Here is a 14823-nt window from a genome sequence, read left to right on the forward strand (position 1 = left end):
AAATATTATTATTATTATTTATGGGGGCGGGCGATCGGGCGTTGTCTGTCGGGTCTGGATTCATTTACTGACAGGATCTTGCTAACAATCGCGGGAACCCTGTAAACCCCACTGGATTCACGCTCCGCAATCCTGAACGCACTTGCTGGGGAGTAAGCCGCGCTGAACGTGGTGGGATTTACTTCGGAGTAAGGGGGTCCAGGGCAACGCTGGGAGCGGGCGCTTTGAGGCCGCGCGACCCTATCGCTCTCCTCCGCCAAACTACTCCGGGGAGAGAACACACCATGTTCAATATAGCCCGACACACTTTTTCCCCTTTCTTTCTCTCTCTTTCCTTCAGCACAAGCCGAGACGGCATCCGGGCCGGCTCTTCCACCGCCAGAGGGCGTCGCGGGCACCTGCTCAGGCCTCCTCCTTTCCTTTTCCGGCCGGCCAAGCGCTTCGGTTTTCCGGGGCTGGCTGAGGCGATGGCGGCCGGAGGCGCCGATGCTGTGGATGTGGAGGAGGATGCTTCTCAGCTCTTATTTCCCAAGGGTGAGCGGCTGGGCTCTCGGGGCGCGCAGGAGACGCGAGGCGCTCCCGGCCTTGTCCCGGAGGAGACCTCGGCTTGTGAGGGAGCAAAGAGGCAGCAGGAGCCTTGCCTGGAGGGGAGCAACGTTCCTCATTCTTGGCTGTAAAAAGCGCTCGTGTATCGCTAGCCTCACTCGCACCATACGTTGAAAGCGACATGGTACCGCTTTCATAATAATAATAATGGTTCCCCGTCGCCAAATAATTCGGGGAGCTGTGGTTTGTTAAGGGTAATTAGACTGGTTAGGAGACACCCCTATTTCGCCTCACGGAGCTACGGTTTCGGAGTGATTTTAACCAACAGTTCTTCACAGGGAACTCTGGAAATGGTGGCTCTGGATGGGGGGCGGGGGAAGGATAAGGGTCTCGGCGCCCTTAGAAAAACTACAGCTCCCAGAATTGTTTGCGGGAAGCCCTGTCTGCTTAACGTGGCACCATACTGGTTTTAAATGCACGGTGCGAATGTGCGTTTAATGTGAGTCTTCTCTCCGTTCCTGTTATCCGAGGCAAGTGGTGCAGCAGTTTTGAAGTTGAGCATCTCTGGCCCTTCCCTGGATGGGAGGCTGTTTAGTATTCTATTGTATGCTACATATACAATTGTTATATAAACTGTAGATAAATATATGGCTCTGTTTCTGGGGTCCATGCCATGCAGTTACTTTGATTGTTGGTTTAGAGTTCACACTCTCAGAACAGCTGCCTTGAGCAAGCACCAAACAGTATGTTTGTTTGTTTTGTTTGCTTTTTGTCTTTCAAAGCAGCATAGGATGCCTTCTGTGTTCCAAAGCAATCTGAGGCCCTTTTTTAAGATTCAAGTTTTATATGTGCTAGTACTTTGGAAAGATTTTCACATTTACATGTGTGTTGAAGTATTCTGGAGAAGCATGTGACTGTATTGCACAAATAATTGAGCTGGAGAATGATCTCCTTTTTGTAAATTTGGCAGGATGGGCCAGATAATTATTATTGTTTTTACATCTGTGTATAGCTGGATCTTAATATGGGGTAGTAGAATAAATGGTACCACTTCAATCACATGTTTGAATGCTCCCACAGGTACAGCAAAGAGAGGATTCATCTAGAATCTTTCTTTCATATGTTTTCTCAATTGAGTGAGTGGGTTTTATGTGTCAGATCATTCAAAAATAGTATTCTCTACCCACCACCTGAAGTGCTACCACCATATGTGTACCCCGGCTTAAGTGTTACCAGTGGTGGTGTGTTTCTCTGTGCCTTTTGAACTATCAGTTTCTTCCTCACCCATCTTTGCATATAGAATTTGAGACTGCCGAAACCCTTCTAAATTCAGAAGTGCACATGCTTCTTGAACATCGGAAACAGCAGAATGAGAGTGCAGAAGATGAGCAGGAGCTCTCAGAAGTATTCATGAAAACCTTGAATTATACTGCTCGCTTCAGCCGCTTCAAAAACCGGGAGACTATTGCTAGTGTCCGCAGGTGAATAATTTTTCAAATAAATTATTTTTCATAGGCTAATGGGGGAGTGAATGCAAAAGAAGCTGAACAAATAAAACCTTTTCCCAAATGCAAATACATTTAATTTCTAGCATTAAATGAAGTTATTTTGTAAGTTGGTTTTATTTCACAATTGAAAGTAATGTGCAGGTGTGACATCTGTTGAGACCTTTTAGTTTCTACATTTCCTAGACTGCTCTTCAGTGTGTGCTTCAGATTTAAAAGTCTATAACATGTGATGTTAAACTATAGTTTAATGCAAATGGAAATGTATTTCATTTTCATTTGATAGAATCCTGACTTGTAAATGCATAGAAACCAGATTTTGCTATAAACCATGACATCTGGTTTATATGCAATAGCAAGCTGGGTTTCTTGGAAGCAAAACTAGACACTGCTGAAGTTTACCCCCTGGTAATGCAGGCAGAAGAGAGTGAAGGAAGGAGCGTGAGAGCCTGAGTATAAGTTTGGTTCATCTCAGTTCATGCACATAGTACTAAGCCATAGAACCTAGAGCAAAGCTTTCCAAACTGTGTCGCAACATGTTAGTGTGTCAGCTGCAGTGTGTAGGTTTGTAATGTGAACCATCCCCATGCTCCCCCTGGGGCTGGAAAGGGGTTAGTTTAACCTCTGGTTTGCTAGTAAAACTGAATTATTTTGGCGCAAAATGATGCCTATCTAGAAAGTGTATCATCAACATGAAAAATTTGGAAAGCTCTGACGTAGAGCCATGAGTTCTTTCCATGTTATTTCTTTAGTTGATGCTTATGTGGTTTGTAGGATTATAAATTACAAGATTTGTCACTTTCAGTCTTGTAAGGGTAGGATTCAACATTCCTTCCGCTAGTCTAGAACTGATACAGTTGCCTCTTAAGCTAAAGAATTACCAACATTACTTACCTAGCCTAGCTTGGGCCGTACTTTGTTTGGTTGCATTTATTGGGCAAATGTACAGATCTCTACCACCCTGTGCTAATCTAAGTGGACAATATGGCTGAAGGATCTGATGCTGTGCTGATTTTGCTCTTCCACGTGGTAGTGATTGATAACTGGCTCACTATTTCTAACCAGCATTGAGTAGGAAATAGACTAATACTATATTCAAATGTAATCACTGACTGCCAGCAGCTTCAGAGCCGTAGTGGGAACGGGTTTCCCTAATGGTGAACTTCCAAAAGGCATCTGATGGTTCAATGTGGAAAGCAGGGTGTAGGTGTAGATAGATAATTGAGATGATTCAAAATAGCTCTTGTTTTTCCTTCTTCAATTAATTTTTCCTTAGTATAAGCATGATTCCTTCTAGAGCCCATGATTTTAAACTTTTGTCTGTTATCTACTTCTCATAACTCTTGCACATGCTTGAAATCTGGAAAGTGTTCACTGATTCTGTTCACTGTTAGTGGCTGTGTGTGCTTTTATGTCAAAGCACTCAGATAAACCCTGTTTCAAAGTTGTTATAGGCAATGGGTTGACACTTGTCCAAGCAGTTTCTTCTTTGCCTTTCGGAACAATAACCATGTAATTCTGTATATTTCCTCAGAAGTAAGTCCCATTGAGTTCAATGGGGCTTACTCAAAGGTATGTGGGAACAGAATTGCTGCCTAAATAGATGTAGAGTTGGTACTTACTTACATTTATTAAAAGCAGTGTGAATTGACAGAAACATTTGGAAATCTAGTGGGTTCCCTCTTGTTGATGGAAATGCCATCCTTCTGAAATCCTAACCAGATTTGTTAAATAAGTAACTTTCAGTTAAAGTGATCTATCTAGGAATACTAATTTTGGTGGAGTAAATAGTAAGCAACTGTTACTTTTTCTTTGAAGCATGTTACAATATAAAGCCATGTATTTACTTTTAGTATTTTTGTGATACTTTTGTGTGATCTTTTCATAGACTATATATACCAGGCATAGGCAAACCTGGCCCTCCAGATGTTTTGGGACTACAACTCCCATCATCCCTAGCTAACAGGACCAGTGATCAGGAATGACGGGAGTTGTAGTCCCAAAACATCTGGAGGGCCAAGTTTGCCTATGCCTGATAAAAATAAATCCCTAATCCTTTTTGAGTAGCTGTACTGTTTTTTTCTGCAACTTCTGTTCTCTTCTGTATTCCATTTTTTACATACATAGTTTATTTTATTTGTTCCTGCAGTTTGTTACTCCAGAAGAAGCTCCATAAATTTGAATTGGCGTGTTTAGCTAATTTGTGTCCTGAGACAGCTGAGGAGGCCAAAGCTTTAATTCCCAGGTGAGTCACACCAGGTGAAAGGATTCACTTCATGTTCCAAAGGGTTTGTAAAGCATGAACAACTAAAAAGTCAGAGTAATGGTTCTACAGTTGGATTTAAGGTTAGCATACCAGCCAGTTAACTGGTCAATATATTTTCAATTGACTGCCTATTATTTTGACCATAATCAAGCATCTCTTGAAGCCCTGATGCTTGAAGAAGTGGCCTGCTGCCTATTTAGCTCAACTATCTTTTAAAAACTCGTTATCTTTTTTTAAATAATTGCTGCTACTATGTTTTGTTCTTATTTCTTTTTTAAATGTAATTTATAGCTTTACCTTTGTAGGATAATGCCCAAAAGTACAACCCACATTTGCAGAAATCTTACCTGCCATTGGCTACACCGAGACAATCCTCCGGACCATAATCAAATCAGATATGAGCCCTGTGCTCTTAACACTCCCCCTCACCATGCAACTTAATACATTATTCATAGTTTTTCCCTTTCAGGAAAGCTTGAGCATCAACCCTTAAAAAGAGAGAGAGAGAAACTTAACCATTGCTTGCTCCTGTCTTTCAGCTTAGAGGGTCGGTTTGAAGATGAAGAGTTGCAGCAGATTCTTGATGACATTCAGACCAAGCGAAGTTTTCAGTATTAGAAGGAACAACCAGACCCTCCAAACTCTGAACATGGAAAAAGAGAAATCTAAGAATGTTCATTTGTTTCTATACATCTTTGGACCAGTCCTGACTCTCTCTCGATAGAAAAGAGAAGCTGATGTGGGGTGATGACATGCTTTTAAAAAGGGTTTCTTAGCTCTTTGGACTTGTTGAATGTTGAGAGAGTTGGCAAGACTACTGTGGCATGAGCCACAGAACACTGAAAAGTTTGCCTTGATTAGTTTAATATTTGTTTCCAAACTTTGTCTTCCTCCTGGGAATATACAGAATGTTTATGGGGCCAGACAGAATGAACATACGTTGCCCAAGATAGGAGAAACTTTTCCTATTATATTTTGAGAATTGTAATAGTAGAATCAGGATAGATAAATTTGTGTGTTTTTTTAATCAAAAGCCTGAGTTTTTCTCCTCAACAATAATTTTGTACAATTGTTTGTGAATTAAAGTATAGTATTTCTAATGAGGGGTTTGTGATTTGTGAATGTTCTCATTCACTCATTGTTTATACAAAAGTCCTGTTGTCTTGAGGAAATACTCTGCAAGGGGTGGATGAAAACAAGGAGCTGAAGGAATTTGTTGGATTATTAAATTGCATATAATATTTTTGCTGTATGTTGGTAAATTGATGTAAAGTTATTTATTGTATACATATGTTGCTATAAACAATAATTGCACATACAATGTATGTATGTCGGAGAGAGGAAAAAATAATACTTTTGTGTTTTGGGAAGTGTGACTGGAAATGTCAAACTGGGTGAATGAGCTACCATAAGTAGCACTTCTTAGTTTTGTAGTGTGAAAGGAAACTGCTGGCAGAACCATGGGGCTCATAAAGGTAGAAACATGATCCATGCCCTACACTTAGGCGGAAATGCACTAATGCTACAGAAATTGCATGTTACAATACGTCAGTCAGCTGTCATAAATGATAAGATGTCCCTCATCCAGCTGGCAACAGTGACTGAGGAATGAATCGGCTTACTCCATTCCCTCCACCTGCAGAATCACTTCTAATGTTATTTTATTTATTCATTACTTTTATTTATTAACAGCATTTATATGCCACCCAATAACAGTAGCCTACAAGCATTAAAACATTAAAATACAGCAATAAGCTGTTAAAGGTTTGCTGAACTAGTCTCTTTACTCAAAACTGACCAAGTGAATAAAACAGGCGAAAGTCAGGAGTCATAACCTCAGCATTTAGTAAAAAATATCAGTGTGTACAGAAGCAAACAAGTTGAACCAATCTGATACATCTTGATTAGATTTTTCTTTCTGCTAGACAGTAACCAATAATCATCACTCACAAGCTGCAGCAGTGGAATGATTACACTGGAAAAGCTTATATATGAAACCACTTGTTTTTGTACCAAAAACCTAGCATTTAATTTGTCAAGGAGTGTCAAGATTGGAGTGTCAAGATTTTTTTAAAAAAGACGTAAAAGCTTGTAAAATTCGGTCTGATCTCAATCCACTGAGAATCACATTGAATCATCCCCCCCCCCCCGTTGAATCTTGCTTGAAAACTACTCATGCAATACCACCAGTCATAACAGCTTCCATAAGCTTTTTGTCTTGTGCTTGAAATATTTAAGGTTGGGGGGGGGGCTGCCCAATTGTTCTGCATAATGATTTGTAAACATAAAATCCTAAACTTCTTGGATTCTACCTTTTCCACATCTATTAGTAAAAGTTGGGGGGGGAATAAACCCTCTGGGCTATTCCAATTCAAATATTAAACTAAATTTGGAGAACGAGAGCAACTTTATACCACACTTCTATTGGCCAGATTCCTTTGCCCTTTTGGAGATGCTTCCTATTCCCTTAGTTCCCTTTCCAAATTGTGTGTTGTGACACATTAGTGTGCCAGCTGCAGTGTGTAGGTGTGTCCCTATACATTTCATTATTAAATTTATGTATGTTTCCGTATCTCTTATAAGGGGTTAGTTTAACCTCCAGTTTGTTAGTAAAACTGAATTACTGTGTCACGAAATGATGCATGTATAAAAATTGTGTCACCAACATGAAAAGTTTGGAAAGCTCTGCATTAGTTCCCAGCCATACCAAGCTGAGGCTTTTAAATTACAGTGGTACCTCGCAAGACGAAAAACGCGCAAGACGAAAGAGTTTTCCGTTTTTTGAGTCGTTCTGCAAGACGAATTTCCCTATGGGCTTACTTCGCAAGACGAAACGTCTTGCGAGTTCTTGCGAGTTTGTTTCCTTTTTCTTTAAGCCGCTAATAGCCGTGCTTCGCAAGACAAAAAAACCGCAAGACGAAGAGACTCACGGAATGGATTAATTTCGTCTTGCGAGGCACCACTGTATCTTGTGCAGAAGCTATTACCAACTGACAGAGTAGGAAGCACATCTTTTTATTGCCATGGAAAGCGGGGATTAGTTTTGCTTTGACTGCAATAGAAGACAAACTAAGGGCTGGTGTAGATTTGTGCTCGTTACTGGAGCGTATGTAAGGGATACAAAGAGACTTAGGATGTGGCAACCTTGCACCTGCCCTGGCTCACTCCATTGGCAATACACACCAAGTTTCCATGAGCAGTGTGGTCTTGATACTTCACCTCCAATTGCACTGGCTACCTATGGCCCTTTAAGCTGTCTTGCTATGGTTACCTCTACCTTTTTACTTGCTATGGTTAGGATTGGTTCCTTAACCCCCTAGTTTTTATCTGCTGCAGAAAATTGTGCAAAATGGCCTTCCTTCCCATCTAGTACTTTTACATCCCAAACCTATGGCATTATTAGGCTTGCCTAAGTCTACTGACTGCATTAGAGATGGAGATAGAAAACCATTGAGGTAATATCTTGATTTCTTGTGATGACTGAGATAACTCATTAATTAATTCTTCGTAAACTACTTTGTGGGCTTTTTTATTGCACCATACAATCCTCTCCTCTTTAAAAACCTCTTTATGTTCGTGTAGGGTTTGCTTTCTCTCTTCTCTCTGCACCCCCAATCTTGGTTTTTCCTGCCAGGAGAACAAGGGAGGGGTGCCTGTGGTCGGTCAGGTGTCATTAGGCTCCAACTTCCACCATCCCTGGCCATTGTCCATGCTGGCTGGGGCTGGAACACTCTTTTTCTCACTCCTCTTCTGGACTATAATCAGCACAGAAACAATCCTTCTAAAAGTCAAAGAATCACCACTATTTGGAGACCTTTTGGGAAGTCTAATAAGGGTCTAAACTGCTGCTCCCGCTCCCCGGCCTGCTTTCCATGGTAAGCCCTTCCCGTTCCGCCACAGCAGCCGGAAACCCGTCGCAAGAAGATGTCGTCAATTATTCAGAAGGAGTACGCGCATGCTCAGCGCCTTCGCTCTCCTCCCTCCCTTTGGCTGGTCCCCTCCGCGCGCGCGCGATGACGTCGTTCATGTGCACCGCCTCCGGTCGCTGGTGGGGAAGATGGCGGATGGTGGCGACGGCTCGTGAGGCAGCAGCTTCCGGGATAGGCGAGCTCTAGGTTTTTGGGCCCCGCGTACGGGGCTCTGTGAGCGGCTGCTTTGTGAGTTTTTCTCCTTGAGGCGATTGGCGGTGGGGAGGCAGGGGTGCGGGAGGGAAGGAACCCCGGCGACCCGGAAGACCGCCGCGGCTTCCGCCATCTTTAGGCCGCGAGAGGTGCCGCTGTTACGCTATTGGCGGCGGAGGGGCCTGTGGCTGAAAGTCGGGGCAGGAGGAGGACGTTGTGAGGAGAGCGGGAGAGAGGCCGGCGTGGGGTTAGGAGCGAAAGTTTGAAAAGAGCCGCAAAGTCTTCAGTCGAAGCCCGGTAGGGGAAAGCTAACCATCCATCTGCCCTGCTGTTTTGGGCGCAATAAGTAATTTCGGCCTCGCCCTAAGATCCACAAGAGTAGCTGAAGAGTTCCTTGGGTGCAGGGTAGCAGCTGTGTGTGGGATCGGCGCTTTGGGATCCTTTCCATTCAGGGCGCACCTCAGCCACTCACTCGCTAGGTGTCCCTAAGATCAACGCCGCCTTACCAACCTCATACGTCGTTTGTAAAGGGGGTGTGTGTGATTATGACAGGCCTCCTTACAGGGGTGTTGTAAGGGTCAATCACTTGTAGATGTGTAGGACGTTTTAGGGACCTTTAACGTATGCTAGGTAGATGATAAATACAAGCTTCATATAATTATTTTGGAGTGTAACTTCTTGGTGTACAAACATGTAACTTCTTGCTGTACAGACATGCAGGGTTTCATTTAGAGACCTTTAATGTATTCTAGGTAGATGATAAATACATGCTTCATATAATTATTTTGGAGTGTAACTTCTTGGTGAACGAACATGCAGGGTTTCAAGTAGCATTCGATTTAAGCAAAACAATAGCACCTATAACTGTAAGAACAAGGTCGGGCTGTGTTCCCGAGTGCACTATTTGGCAGAAACTCAATTGAGTACAATGGGACCTAATTTGAATAAGCATGCATAGGATTCCGCTGTTGCTGTCAGTTGTTAGTTTAAGAGCCAATAAGATGTATTAACAATGCAAACATATTAAATATATATTTCCATTGTGCAGGAACCTTATGAATATGTTAGGAAAGACTAATACTTTTGCATTTTTTAAATGTTAGAACAGCATATGCACTGAGAAATTCAATGCAAGTTACAGAAATTGGTTAGGATCAGGTTTTTTTACCAGTTACACTCTTATGTTGAATTGCTATCTTATTTTATCAAGAAGTCATGATTCCACAATTTTCAAAAATACTCATTGTGTGAGTAGGACCAGTATGTGAGTAGGATCATGCTCAGACAACATTCCTACCATGTACTACTTGACACACATGCATTTGTTATAAAAATTTGTATATAAACATTTGTTATAAAGCCTGTAACTTTCTAGTTTCTAATATATTCAGTATTAAAGTAAATTTCACATGTTCTCAGAACGCAGGTGTCTACTTTAGAATGAACTGAAACTTAATACTACAGAACGTTTCAGTTGTGTGAAATGTTTCAGTGGTTCAGGAAGGTAGGATGTAAGTTTACTTTACATTTTTGCTGTTAGGCAAAGTTTTGTTCATCTTAAAGTAGAATATTAATAAACCAATAAAATGCCGAAGATTTTATTTCTAATGCTTATTAATCATACATAGTTTACACTTCAAATGGAATAGTTTAATCTGTTAGTTGAAATAGTAGCTAACATCTCAAATATGTAAATATGATACCCTTGAAATAGTCATTCATTTCTGCAAAAGGAATTAGTTTGACTTCTTAATTTCGAGCTTTTATTTTTATTCCTGAAATTTGGATATAAAACTAATTTGTATTAATTGCATGAACAGTTTTCAATTGTTCTGCAAACAAATCTAATGGGGAGTGTAATGCCCAGAGAATGCATAGTTGGTACACTTACTAAGCAATCCTAACTAGGCATATATGCAAGGATTTCCAGGAAACAGACATGCTGATGTATATATTATGTAAGTTGAATTACACCCTAACTGCTGCTGTCCAGGGTGGCACAGCCAGAGTTTGGGTGTCCAGTATAAACCTTCATTTTCTGACCTTTCATTGCCTCTAGTAATTACAGTTGCATTTTGGGTGGTATAAATTAAAGCAAATTCTGTGTATGGAACAAATGAATGAAATTAGGACACCATGTAACTTTTTAATCTCTCTGTTCAAGACATCCATCCTCACCCTTAACACACACTATTTTGTCCTTTAATTCTGGTAGCTTAGTTTGCCTCAATAGGGCTCTCCCTTTGCCAGAGTTAGTAGATATGCCAGAGTAAGTAATGTGCACTGGTCAAAGTGTGCAGTCAGCAAGTGGAGAGTTATGTCTCATCCCATTCTCTCCCACCTGGTGTATCTGGGGGTTAGGATTGCACATTTAAATCTTGACATGTTGAAATATTCACTTTGTCAACAAGCTATGATGAATACCGTCACATTGCATGCTCTCTTTAGTTATCCATATGTAAAAAAAAAGCAGGAGTATCAACACTTTCCACTTGAATCAAACTTGCCCTATAATTTTTAAAAATTACAAATCTGCTTATCATTAAGTTATGCCTTCACTTTACTGAAATAGTCTAACAATGCCGGGCTAGACCCAGTAGTGACTTTCTGCTCACAGAGGCTTGCTTTCTATGAATGGAAAGAATTTTGGTCCAACAGAGACTCTCATAATGGGAGAGGTGATTTTTGATAGTTCTCCTTCCCCACCTGCAGTGCCCTCCCAAGTGTTCCAGAGGGATCTCCAACCTTCTTGAATATATTTGAATGGGGAATTGGCAAAAAGTTCTTACCCACCCCTCTTTCAGTCAGTGGATGATAGGAGCACCCTTCCTGTGGCCAGAACTGGATCTAACCTGCTTGTTTACCTCACAGACAGTTCCTCTCTGCTTTATGGAGGAAAAAATCATGCATATATTTACTCAAACTAATAATAATAATATTTACAGAATATCTAAAAACATAATAAAAGCAACAACATAAAAAACCCCTGATACAGGAGTGCCTTCAGATGTTTTCTAAAAGTTGTGTAAGTCTTAAAAAAAAAATACTGTTTATTTAAGTTGTGTAATTATTTATCTCCTTGACATCTGAAGGGAGGGCATTCCACCGGGAGGGCGCTACTACCGAGAAGGCCCTTTGCCTGGTTCCCTATAACTTTGCTTCTCACAGTGAGGGAACTAGCAGAATACCCTCAAAGGAGGACCTTGGTGTCCAGACTAAGGGATGGGGGTGGAGATGCTCCTTCAGGTATACTGGGCCGAGGCCATTTAGGTTGCCACATGCTCTGTTACTGAGAACTTTGTCAGTTGGAGTGCTGTTGTTCCTGACTGATACTTTCAAAATGTCTTCTGTTTGGAAGACTCTTACCAATGGCTCGCTCCACTCTTCACCCCATCCTGCATCAGAATGCAGAAGGAGTTGAGGGTGATTCAGGGTGTATCATTGTTTGGTCTGGAAGATGCCTAACTTTTTTCTCTATTTTTTGTCGTGGTCTTGTGGGTCACCTCAAGGCACACTGGGGATCAGAGTCATTGTTTATTTTAAACAGAATTACTTGAAGATCCAATTAATTGCAGAATGATTTTATTATAAGTACATTATCTGTAAGACTATAATCTTAGCATAAAAAAATTAGAAAGGCCCAACTAATCAGATGAGGAATCAAATCTAGGAGACGCATATTACAATTTTGAAATTTGTCTCACTGTTTCATCATTCCCCTGAAAATGAGATTTGGTGTGACTTCTTAATCAGTTGTCTTCAACAGTGTATTGAGACACAGTGGGGTGGGGTGATTGTTGGACTAGGTTTGAGAAGATCCAGGTTCAAATCCCTGCTAAGCCATAAAGCATTTTAGACCAGTCACTATAACTGAAGACCAATCTACCTCACAGAGTTGTTGTGAGGATAACATGAAACTATAGAAACCATCTACCCTGCCTTGAGATTCTTGGAGGAAAAGTTGGATATAGATTTAGTGAATAATATAGTTGTTGTGTGGAATAGGCAGAATGTAATTGGGTCACAGTAGCTAGCCACGTAAATCAGTATGCCCATCTGTAGTTTGTCTTGGACATGTAGTAATTGATATTTATATTACGTTCCAGGATCTAAAGATTTTAAATAAAAACTCATTACAACAAATTTCTCTGAATGGAACCAGTTACTTGAATTATGGCTTTGCAGAAAAGCTGGCTTTCTAGCAGTCTTCAAGGAGCCTGCTCCAGAGTAAGAAAGAAGCCCTGGGAGTTGCAGTCTGTAGAGATTTAAAACCAGTTTTGCTTCTAATTGTAAACAGTTAGTGTCTGGGGGAAATGCCTGGCTTTCTGAAGTTAGATGGGATTCATTATCTTCCACCTCGTTCTACAAATATTTTGGAGAGCTTCATAATTAAGTTACCTTTTGCACTCTGGAGAGGTTATACGAGAGCATGTACATTGTTCCTAAGACATGCAGGGTTTATAATAAGAAAATGACAAAATTCAAATTGTCTGCAGAGCAGTTCATTGAAGAATAAAATGGGATATTTCACTTTGGACATTTGTCTGCATAAAATTCAGGTCTATTTCTATTTAAAGAAAGTGATTGCACATGAAGAATAAATATTAATATGCAAGAATCCTGACTAGCAGCACAACCCTAATCATACCTATTCAGAAGTAAGTCCTATTGAATTTAATGGGATTTACTCTCAGGTAAGTAGGGTTAAGATTGCAGCCTAAGCAACAAGTGCTAGGATTTAGAAATATGTTGAACTTGCTCAGGTGCAGATACCAGGTGTGTTAAACTATGCCATGTACACTTAAAGTCAGATTTCAGTGGTACAACATCCCAACCTTAACCCCTAAAATGGGACTGCTCTCAAGCAGGAAATGTGAAACATAGTATTCATTGGTGGACTAGCTTATGTGCAATCAAATTACTGATTAATCTGTTGCAGAGAATCTGTTCAAATCTGCAATCTTTTTACTAGTAATATTCATTATAATCGATCAATATTCATTTATAGCAGGATGCTAAAACCATGGCTTGTATAAGTGTCCAGAAGCAAATTAGTGCCCTAAGCCCATTGTTCAGCATTTTTATAAACTATTTGGACAAAGGAATTGAGAGGATTCTTGTCAAAGTTGCAGATGACACCAAACTGGGAAGCATAGCTAATGCCACAGAAGACAGAATCAGGATTCAGGATCACCTTATCAAATTGGAGAACTGGGCCCAGACTAATGAAATTCACTAGGGACCAATGTAAGGTTCTAAAGTTAGGTAGGAATAATCAGATAACATAAGTATCAAATGGACACATGGCTTACCAGTAGCACATGTGAAAAGGATCTAGGAGTCTTAGTAGACAACAAGCTTAACATGTGTCAATAGTGCAGTGCAGCAGAAAAAAGCAAATGGCTATTATAGGCTTGCCAACAGAAGTATAATGTCCAGGACAAGGGAAGTAATAGATCACTCTATTCTGCCCTGGTCAGACCACACCTGGAATACTGTGTCCAGCTCTGGGCACCAAAATTTAAGTAGTATATTGGCAAGCTGGAACATTTGTAGAAGAGGGTAACCAAGATGATCCAGGGTTTGGAAACCAAGCCTTATGAGCAAGAGCTGTGGGAGTTCCAGGAACCTGAAAAGGAGGAGCCTAAGAGGAGACCTGATAGCCACTTTCAAATATCTATAGGGTTATCTCATGGAAGATGGAGCAAGCTTGTTTTCTCCTGCTCCATAGGGTAGTACTCGAGCTAATGGATTCAAGTTACCAGAAAGGAGATTCTGACTAAACATCAGAAAGAGCTTTGTGACAGTAAGAGCTGTTTCACAGTGGAACAGATTCCCTTGGGAGGTGGTGGACTTTCTTTCCTTGAATGTTTTTAAGCAGTGGTTGGCTGACCATCTGCCACGAATGTTGTAGTTGAAATTCCTGCATTGCAGGGGTTAGACTAGATGACCCTCGGGATTCCTTCTAGCTCTACAATTTTATGATTCCATGATTCAAAGGAACAATTCTGTGTACTTTTGCTATAATTTTACTATCTATATGGCACTACAAATGTGAGGTCCAAGCACCTCCTTCCTTTCTCATTTTTGAATTCTACTCATTTCTGGTTCCAACAAAGCATCTTAAAAGGAAAATATACTGTGCTATATATTCTAATGGATCTTAGATATATTATATTGATAATGCTTTTGGGCTGCGGTTTTAACTACAGATGTCCAGAAATGTTTCATAGTTATACCTTGCTTTGGAAACAAAAGGTCATATATAGCGATTCCAAACCCATTTATGTGATATTTATCTTGTGTACAACTTTATCACAGATGTTTTTGTGCCCTTGCTGATGCAATTCCTGAATTGATCTTGGTAACACTGTTCTGGTTTTTT

The 14823-nt window shown here is 40.7% G+C and overlaps 2 protein-coding genes across 3 annotated transcripts in view; both read left to right on the top strand.

Annotated features, from left to right (window-relative positions):
- Positions 1 to 357: 357 nt before the first annotated feature.
- Positions 358 to 5417, top strand: POLR2D (RNA polymerase II subunit D). Its single transcript, XM_083505616.1, has 4 exons — positions 358 to 534; positions 1847 to 2027; positions 4201 to 4296; positions 4857 to 5417. Exons 1-4 carry the CDS (start codon positions 468 to 470, stop codon positions 4933 to 4935), a joined length of 423 nt encoding a protein of 140 aa, XP_083361742.1. The 5' UTR covers positions 358 to 467; the 3' UTR covers positions 4936 to 5417.
- Positions 5418 to 8281: 2864 nt separating this feature from the next.
- The window catches only part of WDR33 (WD repeat domain 33), a 55562-nt gene continuing 49020 nt past the window's right edge, over positions 8282 to 14823 (top strand). Inside the window, exon 1 of one of the 2 annotated variants that reach the window (XM_083505562.1) lies at positions 8282 to 8474. The gene's annotated coding sequence lies outside the window, so the exon portion shown is untranslated. The remainder of the gene's footprint in view (positions 8475 to 14823) is intronic. The other variant, XM_083505561.1, reaches the window with a different exon arrangement.

Source organism: Podarcis liolepis (assembly GCF_965112155.1).
Source record: "Podarcis liolepis genome assembly, chromosome: 5".
NCBI lineage: Eukaryota > Metazoa > Chordata > Lepidosauria > Squamata > Lacertidae > Podarcis > Podarcis liolepis.

Bases quoted from the DNA above. Each gene is read 5' to 3' on its own strand.
- POLR2D (XM_083505616.1), top strand. From the start codon at position 468: ATGGCGGCCGGAGGCGCCGATGCTGTGGATGTGGAGGAGGATGCTTCT. The intron at 2,028-4,200 runs GTGAATAATTTT...TTGTTCCTGCAG, and splicing joins ACTATTGCTAGTGTCCGCAG to TTTGTTACTCCAGAAGAAGC. The intron at 4,297-4,856 runs GTGAGTCACACC...CCTGTCTTTCAG, and splicing joins GCCAAAGCTTTAATTCCCAG to CTTAGAGGGTCGGTTTGAAG.